The 17,993-nt window shown below is 44.0% G+C and overlaps 1 protein-coding gene across 2 annotated transcripts in view; it reads right to left on the bottom strand.

The window, feature by feature from the left end:
• Positions 1–17,368, bottom strand: part of GALNT16 (polypeptide N-acetylgalactosaminyltransferase 16) — a 137,672-nt gene extending 120,304 nt beyond the window's left edge. For both annotated transcript variants that reach the window (XM_048855869.2, XM_048855868.2), the window contains exon 1: positions 16,957–17,368. In XM_048855869.2, the coding sequence (XP_048711826.1) occupies positions 16,957–17,151 (195 nt within the window). In that variant the 5' untranslated portion in view covers positions 17,152–17,368. The remainder of the gene's footprint in view (positions 1–16,956) is intronic.
• Positions 17,369–17,993: the final 625 nt, after the last annotated feature.

Below are 17,993 nucleotides of genomic sequence, written 5' to 3'. Positions count from 1 at the left end.
AGAAGCTGACATTCACATTCTCCTTCAGTAAGCCATGCCACAACCACGGATGCCTGAGATAATACTTGTAGGCCAATGGCATACAGATTTTCTGGTCTGTTCCAGCACAAATGGAACAGATTCCAATGGTAGCAGGCCCATGGAGATTCCTCTTGAACAGGAAGTATTTTAAAATGTTAATTAAAACATATTAGATAACATGTTTTGAAGCATGACCTATTTTCCTAGCCTAGCCATGACCTTAGAAAGGAAGGATGGCTTTGCAATCCAGGCACTGGACTGAGCCTCAGGCAAGTTGAGTCCTGTTGCTGGTTCTGCAACAGCACTGAATTCCAGTGCGAACCCAGGCAAGCCACTTAACCTCAGCTCCTCATCTGTAAGGTGAGGAGATGAATACTTCCTTTCCCCTACTCTTTGTCTGCTTTGTCCATGTAGATTGTAAATTGGTGGGCAGGGGTGGGGGCACAGAGGCTCTCTTTTGCACATACAGCACCTAGTACAAGGGGGTCCCCAGTCTCGATGCTTAAAAAAAAATCTCTATTAAAAAGGGATCCAAGTGAGATTCCCAGATACACAAAAAACACAACTGAACATGAAGACTATACACAAATAAGCCACACAAGTATGTGGGAAATATGAATATATATATACATTTGCTTACAGATCACCTATTTTGTCATTTTTATTTCTAAGATTTATTTTCACACCATCAATCCAAACTTTTTTTATATGCTACTAACGTTTCCAGTGATGATGACCTGGAGTTTACCTGGAAGAAAAATACTAAACAATTGATACCTTTAGATAAAAGAAAATTCTGATCCAAAATTCAAAAATCTTTTCCACTGAGACTCAGCTGCCTTAGTCAGGTCTGGAAAGATGTGAATCTTTTGCTCTGATATTTCAAAATACCCTTCCGCTTCCATGCTTCATAATTCTGTCCTTGTTACAGAGAATTATAAAAACCACAACAAAAGCTCTACACCACTTTGGAGAGTTAGGCATAGCAGAGAGAGACATAATTTAGTGGAATTCTGAAGTATTACAGGAGAGCAAGATATGATGATGTAATGTGGATTCCAAACACTTAATCTGTCACAAGACGCAGTTTCAGGATGTGCTGGTGCACCTAATAAATGAAGATTGCACATGGTAGCATTATGTTCCAAGAGCTCAATTTTGCTGTTACACTAGTTAGGGAGTTTTTAAACTGTCATTCTGCAGTCCTGGAATTCTGTTTTCCAATACGGGTGAAGATTCCGCCACAGATTTTCTTTTTAATTAAAATCTCTACATTTTAAATGAAATGATTCAATGTTAAAATTCCACTGAACCAAACGGAAGAAACTGAGCTATAAACACTAAGTAAGATTGTGTGTTGTGTCTCTAGGAGTTGCAGCACGCATGAGAGAAGCCCGGGAGATGGAAGGCACAAGGGTGGTTTAGGTTACCTTTGTGCCCTCTGGAGTCTGGGCGGGTGAGGGGTCAGATTGACACACATGGGGTGGCTACTCTACATTATGTCAGACTCTTATGGGAAGATCTGCACCCCAGAATCTCTGTAAGAGCATGCAGTTTGGGAAAGCCATTCCAACACACAGTCATGTCCCTAGCACATTTTTACCCTGGAGGCTGGTGAGGTGGTTTGCACTGGGCCGCCTAAAGTAGCCCCATGCAGTGCCTGTGCTGAAGAATTCTCCCCCAGCTGACTGCAAGGAATCCCTCCCTCTGTGTAATGTAATTGTGGAGGATGACTTATAGGAAATTTGACATGGTGTTGTCACTGGTTAGCAGCTCAAAGAGTATCCAATGCAGTAGCTGCAAGGAGAATGTAAAGGAGAAGAAAAGGTTAGAGAATCTAATTGCCCTCTTCTCCTTCAGGAGACAGTGATGTCATCTTTTTATCCATTCCTGCCCCTAATTCATAAGGTCTCCTAGCAGACATTTAGAAGAGAGGAAAGATATACAACAATCCAATCCCCTTTAAAGCTTAATATGACAGTATAACTCTTTAACAAGAAAAGGAGGAAACGGAGATGAGTTGGGACAAATTGAGAGGACTAAATCCCCATTAACTAAGACACAAAGATTCAAAATGGTAAGAGGATTCATCGAAAGGAGTCCAGGGATATCCTATGCCTCAAAAGATGTCCACTCAGCATGTTGTCCCAGCAAGTTCTATGGTGGAGAGCTCTTAACACCTGCTGCATTGATGACTTTACCGGAGGGGAAAAGGAGGAAGCCGTCTCAGCAGAGCTATCTCCCAGCAGGCACGCCCCAAGCACAGCCACTCATTCCAGCCTACAGGTTTCCTTTTCGGCTCACTGCGCAGCTCTCTTTGGATGCAGTTTGGAGCACGAGGAAGTTAGCTACAAAACTAGTTTAATGACAAGCTTAGGTGACCTAAGTAGACCAGCAAGTTTTCACTACTACTCTATGTGGTTGTGTTTAATCTGTAGTATGTAGTGTAAATATGGTTTATTGGTTATTTTCATTTACAATTACTTTAAATGGACTATCTCTAGCATACACAGTACTGTCAGATGCAACACACGTGCATCCAGGAAATTGTTTTTTGCAAAGTTAACTCAAGTTATAATTTGATTGTTGCCCCAAACTTGAGTCCCATCCACACACAAAAACCCTTAACTCAAGTCTGGTGGCTTGTACAGGGGGGGTATAGCCTAAAGCTTCAGTTAACACAACTCAGCAGATGCTAAAACAACTGCACTGCAGGGTGGACACAGACTAGCGCCCCGGGAGTGCTGCTAATGCACCAGTGCCTTCCCACAATTCCCCCCATGTTCCCAGAAAAGACAAGCAGCTTCTCCCATAATGCACTTGGAAAGAATTCCTCAAGCAGATCAGTTTACTGCAGCGCAAAGAACCATGGGATATGGCCCTCAAAGTGCTACTGCCTGCCACACAAGTGAGTGCAGCACCAGGGCAGCCCTGGCAACTCAAGTGTTATTTCAATGTGGCCACTCTGATGCAAGCTAGGCTACTGTAAGAGACGTAACTCAAATGCAGATAACTTGAATTAACTCTGCAGCAAAGACGTACTCTAAGACAATATAAAAGCCTGTATTATATTGTTTGAGAAATAGTATGTGATCATGTAATTAATTACCATGTTGTTGTGCTATATAGGTATGCCATGGGTTAGACAAGGTTACACATATAACTTCAACGTTCCTAATTGGAGTGCTTTACCATCTTTACAATTCTCTAATGAAATTTCTTAAGAAAAATAGATGTAAAAAAGAAACTCTATTATATGGAATTAGTTGGCTGGAACACCCCATCCCATTCACTTTCCAGAGAGCCCCTCTCCTGTAAGCTAAGCCTTAAGAGCCATGCACTCGTCTCTTTACGAAATGCACAAGCCTTACTGCATTCATTGTGCCATTCACTAGATTTTTCACCATTCACTTAAGTTAGCCAGGCACTTTGAGGTGAGTGAGAAAACTCCATTCAGAACATTCTGCACATGGACAAAGTGCAATTTTCAATGATTCATAACTGAGTCTATCAAAAAGAACTTTTATGGGAACACTCAATATCACCTCTCCTCAATAAGAACTCTTTCCCCGGCCAAGCTTCAACCCACAGCTGTTTCGACAAAAGGCCTGTTCAAAAAAAGGTTTAATTTGTATTGCTTTAATAGTAAGGAAAATATATTCCCCCATTTTCCCAGTGCCCCAAAATAACATTTGTTTTATTATTAACTTATTTATTATTATTATTATTATTATTATTATTAAAAAATATAGTCACCTGCACAGAGAGACAAGACTGGAAACGTTCAGCTCAAAAGGTGACAAATTTGGGAAGTTATAAGAGATTGAAAACAAGGGGCTGGTAATGGAAAATTTCAGGCAGCTCTAACAGAGTGGTCACTATTGGCCCTCATATAATTAAATGAGAAAGTATGGCTTTAACCCAAAGAGCTCAGAGACTTTTTGGAGGCCAAGTATCCAGAGAGTCAAATCTTATAACCAAGAGCCCCTCCACAACACACCAGGAAAGTCTAACATTGCCTCTTCAGGTTGACTAGAACCATTTCTCTGCAGACAGCGAGCCCTCTCCTCTTTTCTTTCAAGTCAGAAAGTAGGACGTAGCTAAGAAACAGACACATCTGCCAGATTTGCATTACCCAATTCAAAAGAGCAGAAAGGACCCCTCTATAAGCAGTCAAGAGAAGGCAATTCCAAAAGGAACACACAGCTGCCTATCAAACGGCTAGGTTCAATCGGCACTGGAAAATTGCCCATGCTCTGAAACCACATTTCACACCATGGGCAATTTCTCTGCATGAATGGGGCCCTGAAGACCTCTCTCTCTCATTTTTATGTATACACATACGTGAGCACACACACACATCTCACTGTCTAAATAACGGCATACAACGACAAGCACAATCTGGCCTCATGAGCATCAGTGGGGAATGGCCAGGCTCTAATCCCTCTTTTCCTTTTCTGGATTAAAAAACAAACAAAAAAAAAAAAACCCAAAAACAAAAAAGGTGCTCACAAAAGTGAAAGTGTGATCTATAGTAGTGAATGGTAGAGACCAGCAGGCAGTGTGTAAGCTTTACCAGTCAATCCTCAACTGTCAGCCCTCTTGAATGCAGTCCTTGGCTTTTCACACAGCTCTGTCAAAGCACTTCATTCCTGACCTGCAGCAGCCTCTGCTATTCTGCTGCTGAGACACCATCTGCTGCCCCCACCCCCAGCTTTACTAGTGCACCTCCACTCTGATTTGCAGCGCTTTCAGTATTATGGTCGCTCAAGCTTACAACAATCATACTAGATGATGTAGTAGTTTGGGATGCGAACACACCAACAACCTGATAAGAGCTGCTCGAAATCTGGAATTTCTGTTCAACAGGAAATTCCAGCATTTCAAAATCTGTTTTCATTCAAATCAGAACAAAAAAAAATTCTCATGAAATAAATTTTTTTGAAAACAATTCATTTCAGGTCAATCGCAATGTTCCATTTTGAGAAAACTGAAACATTGCTTTCTGACTTTGTCTCTTTTTAAATTACAATTTATCATATAAAATAAATATTGAAACAAAAAGTCATTTCTAAACAAAAAATCAAAATGTTCCATTCTGAGAAGGTTGAAATGTTTCAGTTATATCAAAATACTTTTCCAGCTCTTGTTTTTCAAAAGGAAATTTAGTCAAAATAAACATGTTCCCAAGGAAAGTTTTGATTTCAATGAAACAGCATTTTCCAATGCAAAAACATCCTGCTGGAAAAATGCTGACTAGCTCTAACCTTGCTGGAGCATGCACTGGAAATGCTCAGACAAACAGCATCTAAGATGACAGCACATACAGCTGAGCCACTCTCATGCCATCCAACACAGGTTCACCTATTAGCCAGCCCTGTAAAGCTCCTTTCACCTGAAGATCTCAAAGCACTTAAAAAACATTCATGAACTAAGCCTCACAACAGCTCCATTTTACAGATGGGAAAATTGAGGCATTACCCATTGTCACAGACCGAGTCTGCACTTCAACCAGGAACAGAAGCAAGGTCTCCTGATTCCCAGTCCCGTGCCTTAACCACAAAACCATCCTGCATTTCTACCTAACTGAGGTACAGGTTAAGAATGATCAATTCACACCTTATCACACTTCATGGCATGAAAGCCAACGAGGAGGAAGGAGAAAAATAATGGAAGATTTGTTTGAAGCAGTGAAAGGAAGGGAAGTGCAAGAGAATAAAGCCAGCCAGAGAAGAGGGAAAGGATTACCAAGTTAGAACCAACTAGACCCTGGGACATGTAGAACTTCTTAGAAGATGGGATCTAGAGAGGCTCCTATGGTGTGAAGGTGTTTTGCAGCAGTTCCCAGGACAAACAGAAACAGGCCGAGTCAGCCTCTCCTTTAGAAAGTTATTTTATCCATTATGAGGGTAGATGCTAGTTCCAACCACTGAATTTACTTCCTATCTGATACGGCAGCTCAGTTCCATAGAGAAAGACACAGACAAAAATAAGAACAGTAAGCAAATGGCCAGAATATTTTTTCATCCTCAACACAATTGACTCTGTTTCTTTTACTCCCTTTCTGCTGGGCTGTGTTTTGCCAGCAAGGATAATTAAGTCATATTTCAGAGCTGGAAAGCTCCTCAACACTGACAACCACAATACAGCTCAGTTAAAATGGAAAGAGTGTTTTTTTTTTCCTGTCCTGACTTCATCTTCAGGCATATGGCAGTTCATATTCTCCTCAAGTGAGCATCAAGAGACAGGATCCAGGCTTCACTTTGCAGTGCCTGCAAGCAGATCTGGTATTACAGTATTACATGTAATGACTACGCTATTGCAGGCTCCTTTAAAAGAGCCAAGGATTTGAGAATCCTCCCCTTCGCCTATGCTCCATCCAATCAGGATTGTAAGGCAAACTGGAAAGCTCCCTGACTCCATGTGTGCAGGTGTATTACCAGGTTTTAGTACTATGATCTCTGATGGGGGCCATTTTGCAGACTGAGGCAAAGACCATCGGGAGAGCCTCACTTAGGAAGTGGCTGTGTATTATTGAAGCACAAGCTACCTAAACTTTGGAGCAAGTAATGGATGTGTTCCCTACCCCATATGCTCCCACCGACTTAGGTGGAAAGGGTCAGAGCAGGGATTATCTTTCTGTTCTGTGTTCATACAGCACTTAGCATGAAGGGGTCATGGTCCTTGGCTCATGCTCCTAGACACTGCCAAAATATAAATAATAAGTAGAATGTGGGATTAATTTAAGGAGCACCTCACCTTTGGCCTCACCAAAAAATCATGCCACAGGCAGAGCAGCACGCTTTTCAAGAACAGAATATTTGTAGAACCACCTAGCCACTTGAATTCAGAATTAAGGTACTGAGGGAAGCCCTCAGACACAGCTGACAGGATTTTTTACATTTTTGTGATGGGTTTGTTTTGTTTATTTTACTTTAATTTTTTAAGCCCCATGTATACCACTGGAACAAATTAAATATGAAATCATTTGCTGCCATTTAGGCAAATAGCATTTCCACAGTTCCAAAATGTAAGCACTGTAAATAAAATATAAAGCTGTCAAACTCTTACAGAATCTTTCTTGTGCAGTAACACTCCCAGAGACGCATTTATCAACCATTCTTATTCTACGGAGCTGGCATAGCCCACTCACCTGTGGTTTGTGAGAAACATCCAAAGGACAGCAGAAACCACAAGCATTGTGGGCCTTGCCGCAACAGGAATATATACAACAAACCTTAAGTGTTAGAGGCCTTGTCCCCTGGAGTGAATATCTGCCTACAATAAACCACAGACTTCATGGGCCTTCCCATGAGGTAACAATTTTCAACCACCTCTGAAAAGAAGCCAACTACCTTTGGGATGAAATGCAACACTTATAGATCTGCAGGACAGAAAATGTAGTATATTTTATCCAGTTGAAAACACAAGGAGAATTTAATTACACAGATAGATTTAGTGTTCTGCAGAAATTTCTAGTACCTCTACTCTTGCAAAAGATGCCATAAAAACATTAATGACTAGCCCTGCTCAGGGACACATTTTCACATCTCACCAACATCACTGGACTGAGCTCTGCAAGCTTAGAAAAATGGGTCCTTCAGCCAAGGGAGACAAAGTTCTGGGAATGGAAGACTGGTAAGGAAACTACCTTGAACAAAGACTATAGCTTGTTTAAGTCAGGTCTTAGCCATTAGAAAGTGTATTTGATTTTATCTGTTTGTAATCCTTTCTAACTTTAGTTCTTCTACTTGGTATCACTTATCCTATGTCCTTTTGTTTGTTTGTTTGTTTTACAATAAACCAAGTCAGTGCTGTACTTGAAGGGAAGGGTTTATTTACCCCAGTTAATTTAATAAGCTGTGATGTTCTTTTAGAATCATAGAATATCAGAGTTGGAAGGGACCTCAGGAGCTCATCTAGTCCAACACCCTGCTCAAAGCAGGGCCAATCCCCAACTTTGTCTCTTTAAAGGTGCAAACGGACCTTATTATTCCTCTGAGTGTTCTAGGAGAGGGCTGGACACTGCAGAGCACATGGATTTGGGAAAATTTAGTATTGGGGGTGTGACAGGGTCGGGCCAGATGGCTACAGTAGAGTAATAGAAGGCAGATGTATTAGCCCCAGGTTAAGTAGGTCCCTTTTCCCTGGGTAAGGTAACAGGAAAGATTCCAGAACAATCAGGAACCTTCTGGAGACAATTAAGACAGACAGGCTGATTAGAACACCTGCAGCCAATCAAGAAGCTGCTAGAATCAATTAAGGCAGGCTAATCAGGGCACCTGGGTTTAAAAAGGAGCTCACTTCAGTTTGTGGTGCATGTGGAAGGAGCTGGGAGCAAGAGATGCTAGGAGCTGAGAGTGAGAACGTGGACTGTTGGAGGACTGAGGAGTACAAGCATTATCAGACACCAGGAGGAAGGTCCTATGGTGAAAATAAAGGTGTTGGGAGGAGGCCATGGGGAAGTAGCCCAGGGAGTTGTAGCTGTCGCACAGCTGTTCCAGGAGGCACTCTAGACAGCTGCAATCCACAGGGCCCTGGGCTGGAACCCGGAGTAGAGGGCAGGCCCGGGTTCCCCCCAAACCTCCCAACTCTTGGTCAGACGCAGGACGAGTCAAACTGGACTGTGGGTTCACGAAAACGGCCAAACTGAGGGCTGCCGTGAAGCTCCAAGGCGAGCAAATCCGCCAATAAGCACAAGACCCACCGAGGTAGAGGAGGAACTTTGTCACAGGGGGGCAGTGGGGTCCATTTTGCCAGGTGTTACCAGAGTGGGACTGTGGTGTTGTAGGCAGGCTGCTGGGGTCAGAGCACTGAACCAGGGCTGCTTAACTCACCGACACTCAGTGCAGGCTTGTTTGCTAGCTGGAAGCGTCCAGACAAGAGAGCTTTGGCAGCACAGCATTTGGAGACACTCAGGGCTATAGGGCAGGCGGTGATACAACCTCTCACATGTCTGGATTGCACCCCAGAACGTGACAGTACCTCCATCAGCAGCACAATACCTCTTCCCGCGCTGGGACACTGGTCCCATCCAGTATGCAAGGGAAGAGCAAAACCTACTTAATCACCAACACAACTTCATGTGGCATCTGGATTTTCCATGAGGTTTCCCATTAGCATTTTGCTTTTCCAGAGGGGTCTCCCAACCAAGTATTAAACAGGATAGACCAGCGGTGTAGAGGTTTTTAAAAAAAAAAAAAGTGGGTGAAGATTAATAAATTTTTTGGCACTCCAGACTTGGCTGTGGTAAATACCATATTCCCCAAACAAGAAGTCGGTAAACTCTGTTTACACACTCTTATCCTCAGTTATACTACCGGAGTAAACCCAAAGAAAGGGAAAATGCTCTTTTGATCCTACTGGTATCCAGGGAAGAATCCCCTTCCTCATATCCAGATGATACAGGAATTATGTGAAGGACACTAGCAGAACTGTGGGCAACAGTGTTAGCAACAGTATGGACAGATCAGTTTACGTTCACCCAGGATTTGGACTCTAGGGATGGTTCTCATAAAGTCCTATGCCTTCTGGTGAACCAGCTATAAGAAGGGAAGAATTTGAGATCCGAACTATAGGTCTCCATCAAAGCAGGCCAGGTTCTAGAATGCAGAATCTGTGAAGGTATGCAGGTACTAGCCGAACAACTCCTCCTGCAAGACAGTCCTGCATTCTAGCACGAGGAAGAGCCCAAGAACTCTGCAACATTCCTCTTTCCTTTAGTGATGCAGGAGGAGAAATCATTTCCTGTGGGGGAAAAAGTCATTTTAAGAAAAACATCAATAGTTCACAATACACTGAATATTATGAGGCGTTCAAAGGTTTGCCCAAAAGCCTGAACTGCTTTGGACTCTCTCCGAATCCAGAGTCTGATCACCTACTTTGTAGAGCACATCTTATACAAAAATACAAATTCAATGAGCAGCCTTTAAGAGATCAAACAGTCTAGCGGGGACTGCCACTTTATGATCATGTACAGATGAAAATCAATTTGTATCGACCCAGCGGGGTAGAAGAAGAAACTTGGTTAAATTCTTAAACTGGAACACCAAGGCAAATTATTGACTATGGGACGGTCAGTCACAAATTAGTTAGGAAGAGTAAAATTCTACAGAAACCAGATTTCCCCCAGCTCAAGAGGACGCTTTTATGAGCTGTGATATATCTTTAATTATTAGGTTCTACCTCCTTAGCAGCACAGCAGGACGTGAAATAAAACCTGTATATCATGAGTATGGCAAAGTGCCACTACAGGGAGTTCTTTCTCTTGCAGTTATTTTATTTATTTATTTGGAAGCCACCTGTATTCCCATAGCTACAGCACTGAAACTGACAAGAACTGCCTCCAGGCAGGCACACAACCCTGGGAGCCCAGTGGGATAGAAACCTCTGCAGAATAAAAGAGATCAGCTATTGAACCATGAAAGATGCAGTTTATCTCAGTTGTGAGTGAAATATCATATCTGGTTTTGACAGCAGCAAGTGGGAAGAGGGGGACATAACCATTTCACAGGACTGTCAGGGAGCTCAGGAGCTGGAAACAGCTGATTCAGATGTGTGAAGTGTAATGAGTTTGAGAGTATCAGATCTAGCAGGGAGCTTTTTAAAATGCATATACACACACTCTATTTCCCCAATAATGTGTTAAAAATAAATAAAACTGATTATCGGTAGCGTGGCTAAATTACAGTTAAATCTATCAGGATCTGAAGGGTGTAAAAGGATAGTAAAGGGGAGAGCAGAGAGAATGGTCTTACAGCTAAAATGCAGGACTGGGAATAAGAAGATCGTGTCCTTTACCCAACTCTGCCACCGACTCACTATGTGACCTCAGGCAAGTCACTTAACCTCTATGCCTCACTTTCCCCATCTGTAAAATGGGGATAATACTGTTCCCTATCTCACAGTGGGTGGTGAAGCTTAATCCACTAATCTTTGCAGAGTATTTTGAAATCTTCAGATGGAAGGAGAGAAGGATAAAGGATTTGTTAACAAACACCAACAGGGGAGATGTATTATTTAGGCTGGTCAAAATTGATATTGATACAAAATGGAAATGGATACAAAGCCTTATGTCTCAGGCTCTCTTTCTACCACACCAAAGAGTAATGGGATTTTATGGAAGGAAATGTAGACAGAATATTAGACAGTGAGATCTATCAGTTGTAGAATAGTCTCCTAAGGGAGGTGAGGGACATTGCTTAGGATGTATAAAACTGGACAGGACAAGAGAATGGGAGAACAAACCATAGGGAACAATCCTGTACCAGCCCTGCAGGACAGACAAGATCATAGATGCTGGAACCAGGGGTACTACCGCACCCATGGCTTGAAGTGGTTTCCATAATATAGAGGGTTCACTATTTGGTTCAAAGGCTCTCAGCACCTATACAAATCATTCCAGCATCACTGGACAAGATCATCCAACAAGTCTTTCCTATCTCAATCTTCAGTAATTCTCTTGGTTTCAGAGTAGCAGCCGTGTTAGTCTGTATCCACAAAAAGAAAAGGAGAACTTGTGGCACCTTAGAGACTAACACATTTAGTCTCTAAGGTGGCACAAGTTCTCCTTTTCTTTTTAGTAATTCTCTAGTCAGTGGTCTAGGTGAGCTATTATTACTATGCCTTTTGCATCATCACCACCACCACATGGAGAGACAGCAGTGGGGCTCCATTTTCAAAACTGTGCATCAGCCATGTATCTGACATGCAGGCAGCATTCGCTGCGTGACAACAGGGTCTTTACTCTCCTCAATGGGCTCACGTTTAGGACCACGGATTTTACATGGAATAAATGTACTGGGCAGCTTTCTCAGTCTTTTGGAAAGGGAAGCAAGCGTCCATCACATCTGTGCTAACGGAGATGGAAGAAAAGAGGCGAATGATTACCCCATTGAAATTCAGTGTGTAAGTATTGCCAAGAACCCTTTGATCACCCATTTTAAAGCTTCTGTGTAAAGGAGACCTATGGGGAGCTGAAGACAACATCCCACTGGGGAGAAAGAGAAAGGAGGGCACATGTATTGGAATGCTGTTTTTCAGAAAAGCCCAAACGCTGCAACAGAGAGAGCCATGTGAGCAACGTGCAGGAGCCCCAGGGCTACTCCTAAAAAAAGTACCACGTTGTTAAACATAAAAAATAAATACCCAGGACTGTGGTATTTGCGCCTTCCTTGAGAGATGAGCAGGGAGTGCTTGTTGGCTCAATTCACCAGCAACCAAGTCCTGGGGCTCAGCTCATCAGATTCTGATTTGTTCTCAGCCTGCAGTTTATTAAAAAAAGAGTGGCCAGAGAGACTATATTTTGGGTGAACTTTTACTCCTCCTCATACTAGTCTGGGTTAATCAAGCTGTGGGTGGGTTACTCCAAGGAGGGTTGGAATTTACCCCCAACCTGTACCTAGGCAGCAGGGCTGCACCTCACTCCTTTCACTGCTGTTCTTTCAGCCTACGAGTCAGTATCATCCACTGCTCTTCTGGACCACTGACATCCGGTAAGGATGGATTCCCACAGTTACCCCAATAACCACTCTGTGCTAGCCTGTTTGGGATTGGTGCAGGGCCCCCTCTACAGCCTCTCTAGGAATGCCATGATCCTCTTCATGCAGCTGTTTCGTTTACACACGCCTCATCACTACACAGTGGTGCCGATAGCTTTGTGATAACTGCATGGGAGTGAGCTTGCCCCATTGGATTCTGTGGGCTGTATTTAATACTAAATAATAACAGCAACTCAGCCCTGAGCATTTGCCTTTGGCCCTTGGGCTGTATTTTGGTTCCCCCATCCTAGAGGAACAACCACCAGCTATTTGCAGATCCTTTGTGGTCTTTGGAGAGGGAATTTGGAAAGCCAAACACACAGGAGTTGAGCTTTGCCTGTAACTATGGCTAGGTCTACAATGGCAAGTGAAAGAAAACTTTTGTTGTTCAGAGGTGTTAACCCCCCCCCCCCCCCCCCCGACAGAGAAAAGTTTTGTCGATGATAAGCGTCTGTGTGAACAGTGCTCTGTTGGCCGCTCGTTGTGGGTGGAAGTTTTTTGTCGGCAGGAGAACCGACAAACAGCTGCTACACTGTGCACCTTGTAGCGGCACGCACAGCTGTGTCGCTAAAAGCTGCATAGTGTAGACATAGCCTATAGCAGATTTTTACTAGTTCATCTCCATGTTTATTTCAAAAGGGGACACAGCTTTGCAGATGATTTCCAAAGCTGACCTAGTCAGTCTTTTCATTTATTTTTTTAAATCTGTTGATTTCAGTGGGATGAAACCAAGGATGACTTTTGACCCAGAGAGGCCAAATTTTTAAAACTTCTGTGCCTAGAACAGGGATTTGAGTGTCCAACATTATCGAATCTCAGGTATTTCTTGGAGACCCATCACTGTAACACCTGACCTCCCGCTAATGATTAGGGTTGATATAGAGATTTCCATAGCAGACTCAAAATTTTAGGCACCCAAGTTTGAAAGTCAGGCTCACATTGGCCATCAGAAGTCAGGCAGTTATTTAGTGGCCTTACTACCTGCTCATTCTCCATTTAGTTAGCTGTAGATTTTTATTTTCCAACTCAAGAGGGGATAAAAAGAGTCCTGTAAAACCCAAAAAGGCATTTCCATTTTTTAAACATGTCTTTCACCTGGGATTTGCAATGGCACAGAGCAGAACTTCTGGACTCACTTGGTCAAAGAAGAGATTTGCAGACAAAAGCAGTACAAAGAGGGTTTTAAAACTGCAAAACAATGTGCTTCCAAAGAATCTTAATACAAGCCCCAAACAAATCTCCAGATGCCAACCACAAAAACCAGAGATACATCTGGATCTGGAGCCAAACTGTGTGGCTTACCTTAACAATTCTATCGTGGGCCAAACCAAAACTGCAGATCCAAACACCCTGGAACTTTGGAAAAGTTAACAGCCAATAGATACACCTGGTAAACAAATAGTGTTGACATTGTTTATTATGCAAAGTAATTAACTCCTAAGGAGACCAGAGCTGACGGCACTACAGACCCAGGAGCACCTGTTTCTCTATATATTAATAGCTTCTGTTCCCACATAAAAGCAACTACAAAGGCACATTTTATATGCCTTGAAAAATCAGAACCTATGCCAAGTGTGCCTAGGACAGAGCCTGCAGGAATGCATGTCAACCACCCTGCTCTCCAGCTTCTCTGCCCACAGATCTTCCCCTCACACCCCAGACTGGCTCCTTGCTTATTTCTCTGCTTCACCTCCTCCCAGAGCTGTCTCTAGCAATCCAATGAGACTGCTACAAATGGGGCTGACTGCTTGTTATTCACATTCCATCACAGTAAAGTCCCGTTACTCTCTCACTGTGGTGCCAAATCAACAGTAATGCCACTGCAAGGGGTCACATCAGCAAGAATACGGCATTTGATTGGCTTGACTCTCACAGCAGCAGACAGAACATTTTGGAAAGCACACTGTGTATAGAATATATTTGAGAAATGCGGTTACTCAGAAGATCCAACTGCTTCCATTCTCCTGCTTCCTTGTATAAACTGATCATTGCAGGGGTCAGGAAGGAGTATTCCATGTACAGCACTGCACAGTCAGTCAAGTGCATTACATTTCACCTTCCTTTCTCCCATTACCTATTGGCCATTACTGGAGACAAGAATCTGGAGTAGATAGACCAGTATGGTAGCAAATCCTCTGACCCCAATTACAGAGAGGAATGGGGAGGCAGAGAGCGGCATTATCCCGTTCTATTAATGGGCTTGGGACAGAAGCCCAGGTCAGGCTGACCCATCCCTATTTTTCTTTAATGACAATGTCTATAGTACTCCACCAGTAATGCCATATTTTAATAATAATGACTCAAAAATGACTAAAGCTTATCATCACACCATTTGTGTATGTGTATGAGCATGTGCACTTACATACCACACATTAGTAATATAATAAGACTTGGCACTTCTACAGCATCTTCCCTCTGAGGATTTCAAGGGGCTTTGCAAACATGAAGGCATGAAGCCACACAACCCCTCAGAGAGGTAGCTAAGTTCATATGATTTCCCTCATTTTACAGATGGAGAAACTATGAAACAGGCAAAATGACTTGTCCAAGAGCACACCAGAAATTGGGATCTCTGTGGCCCAGCTAGGAACAGACCCAGGTCTCCTGACTTCTAGCCCTATGCCTTCACCACATGACCTTTCCTGTAGAGTTCCTGGGTTGTAAGGCAATACATGGAAGTCAACCTGGGAAACTCCTTGCCAGAGGATGTTGTGAAGGCCAGGACTATAACAGGGGTCAAAAAAGAACTAGATAAGTTCATGGAGGAGAGGTCCATCAATAACTATTAGCCAGGATGGGCAGGGATGGTGTCCCTAGCCTCTGTTTGCCAGAAGCTGGAAGTGAGTGGCAGGGGATGGATCACTTGATGATTGTCTGTTCTGTTCATTCCCTCAGAGGCACCTGGCATTGGCCACTGTCGGAATGCAGGATCCTGGGCTAGATGGATCTTTGGTCTGACCCAGTATGGCAGTTCTTATGTGTTTGTAGGGTTCCCCCCACCCCCTCTTTTTTCTCTCTCCCTCTCCCTCATACACACACACACACACACACACACCACTTGTTAAAGCATCTCTCATTGTAGGATCTCATGGTGTTTTATAAACATTAATAAATTAAGCATCATGACCCCCATGTGATGGTCACACAGCCCTATTTTACAGATGGAAAAACTGAGATATTGGCCAAAGTTACAAAGCAAGTCACTAAGAAAAGACAAGAATCCTGGTGTCCAGGCTTCTGCTCTAACTATTAGACCAGGCTGTTTCTGTTCCTTTCCATGTCTGTGCAACCAGATGATTCGCAGACAAACATAAACAATGACACATCTCCCAATTTCTGAGTGGTCTTGCCCAGGTTTCCAGTAAGAATGGGCTCAATGAGTTTTTTATTTGGTTACTTGTATTTTTCTTACAGTAAATAGTGGCTTTTTATTTTTACCTTGTAGCCTGAAAGAGGAAAAACCTTCTCCACCTGATAGAGCTGAATGGTTCTTATCATCTCCCCTAATACAGGGAGAGCAGAAGCTCTATTTGACCCCCCTGCCAAACCCCTGGACATCCCCAGGAAAAGTGGAGGACAGGTCTTTTTGATACAGTGCCTCAAATTAGAAATAAAACGGGGGAGGGAGCCAGTCTGGATGTAAGCAGGGATAAACCAGGGCTGCCTACCCCTCCTGTCTCGCTCTGAGCTCAACCGAAATATGAATCTAACAGTAGAGAGCTTCCTCTGGCTCAATTCAGTTTTAACTTCCAAGCTTGCACGCTCTGCTGTGCTCTCACATTAGGACGTACAACAACTAATGGATGATGCAGCTGAGACCACCAAACCCGCCACATGGCAGTGTGGGTGTTGCAACATTATTCCCCCAGGCCCTGACCCTCACAATCCTTCCAGAGCAAGGATCATGGAGCCCAGGACCTAAGAAACTGTTTTCTGCAAATGCAAATCGTTCTGGCCTCATTTAAAACACGCAGCTTGAACACAACCCAACAAGCCTTCACGGCTGTTTCAGCCACCCCTTTCTTAGCCAAAAAGGAAATCCAGCTCCTAGCCAGAGAAACAGACCCTGGCCATCCAGTGGACACGACTTTACATTCAGCGCTAGCCTATTTCTCCAAGACTTTGGGTAGTGCTCCCCAATTGCAAGTGCTGTCATGGTTACAAGCCAGAATGCTAAAATAAATAGAAAGAAACCCATGCACATCTAACACCTCCTCTAATGTATCCCCGCCGCCCCCCCTTCATTCACCAGCCCCCACCAATCTCTGACAAACTAGATGAATGGTCCTGACAACACCTCACCCGGCAGCAGCACCGACGCGCAATGCAATTTCCCCGCAACAACCGCTGCTGAAGAATTAAAATGTAATCCGCTCGGCGAGCGTGTCTCACTCACAATGAGGGGGATGGTCCCATCTTCCCTGTGGCTCTCCAGCCTCGCAGCTGATCTCTGCCCATTCCTGCCGCTGCTGCTAGGGGATCTGCTGGAGGCTGCCGAATGAGGCTTGTTGTCCTGCCATAAGTAATAGAAAGTGCCCAGGATCCAGGCTACAGTCAGGATTGCAATGGCATTAGCCCTGATCCGCCTCATCCCGAAAGCCCCAGTGGAGCCTGGGAGCCAGATAACCTGGAGAAGAGGTTTCCCAGGGATCAGACGAGGGAAGGGTCCGCGCTCTGTGTGAGGGAGGTGGGGGAGAGGAGGGTGCTGGTGACAGGATTCGCCCTCTCTCTGTTCGGCCGGCTCTTACCCCGTCACAGCTGTTTGTTTTAGCTCTGCTCTCGCGGCTCAGTCCTGCGGAGCAGAAAAAGAGAGCGAGAGCCTCAGGGTCCTAATGCCCTGTACTCTCCAGCGCACAGCTGGGATCTGGCGCACGCCGGGAGCCGAGCCCCGCGCGGTGCCAGGCCAGCACTGGACTCGCGTGGCGGGAATGGACCCAACGCGCTAATGGGGCGTTTCCACCCCGAGTTCAGATGATCTCCTCCCCAGCGGCCCCTCTGGAGCTCCTGGAGTGGGCGGGACTGTATAAGGGTTTATTTTAGTGCTGGTGTTTTAGGGGACACGAGAGCTAAGGGTTAATTATCAACCGCAGAAGTGGGAGGGGGGGGTAGTTTTGCATTTATGGGTACAAGGGCGTACCCTCTGATTTGCACAACATCAGGTAACAATCGGCTGGAGAGAAGGTGCCTGGGATCCATTTCAAACATACATCAAGACGAAAAGGAGTACTTGTGGCACCTTAGAGACTAACCAATTTATTTGAGCATAAGCTTTCGTGAGCTACAGCTTACTTCATCTGATGCTCAAATAAATTGGTTAGTCTCTAAGGTGCCACAAGTCCTCCTTTTCTTTTTGTGAATACAGACTAACACGGCTGCTACTCTGAAATCATACATCAAGACATTTACCTGGGACCATCACAAATGAAGGGTCTG

This window comes from Caretta caretta, chromosome 6 (genome assembly GCF_965140235.1).
Source record: "Caretta caretta isolate rCarCar2 chromosome 6, rCarCar1.hap1, whole genome shotgun sequence".
Lineage (NCBI taxonomy): Eukaryota > Metazoa > Chordata > Testudines > Cheloniidae > Caretta > Caretta caretta.
This window is presented reverse-complemented; position numbering and strand designations above follow the sequence as displayed.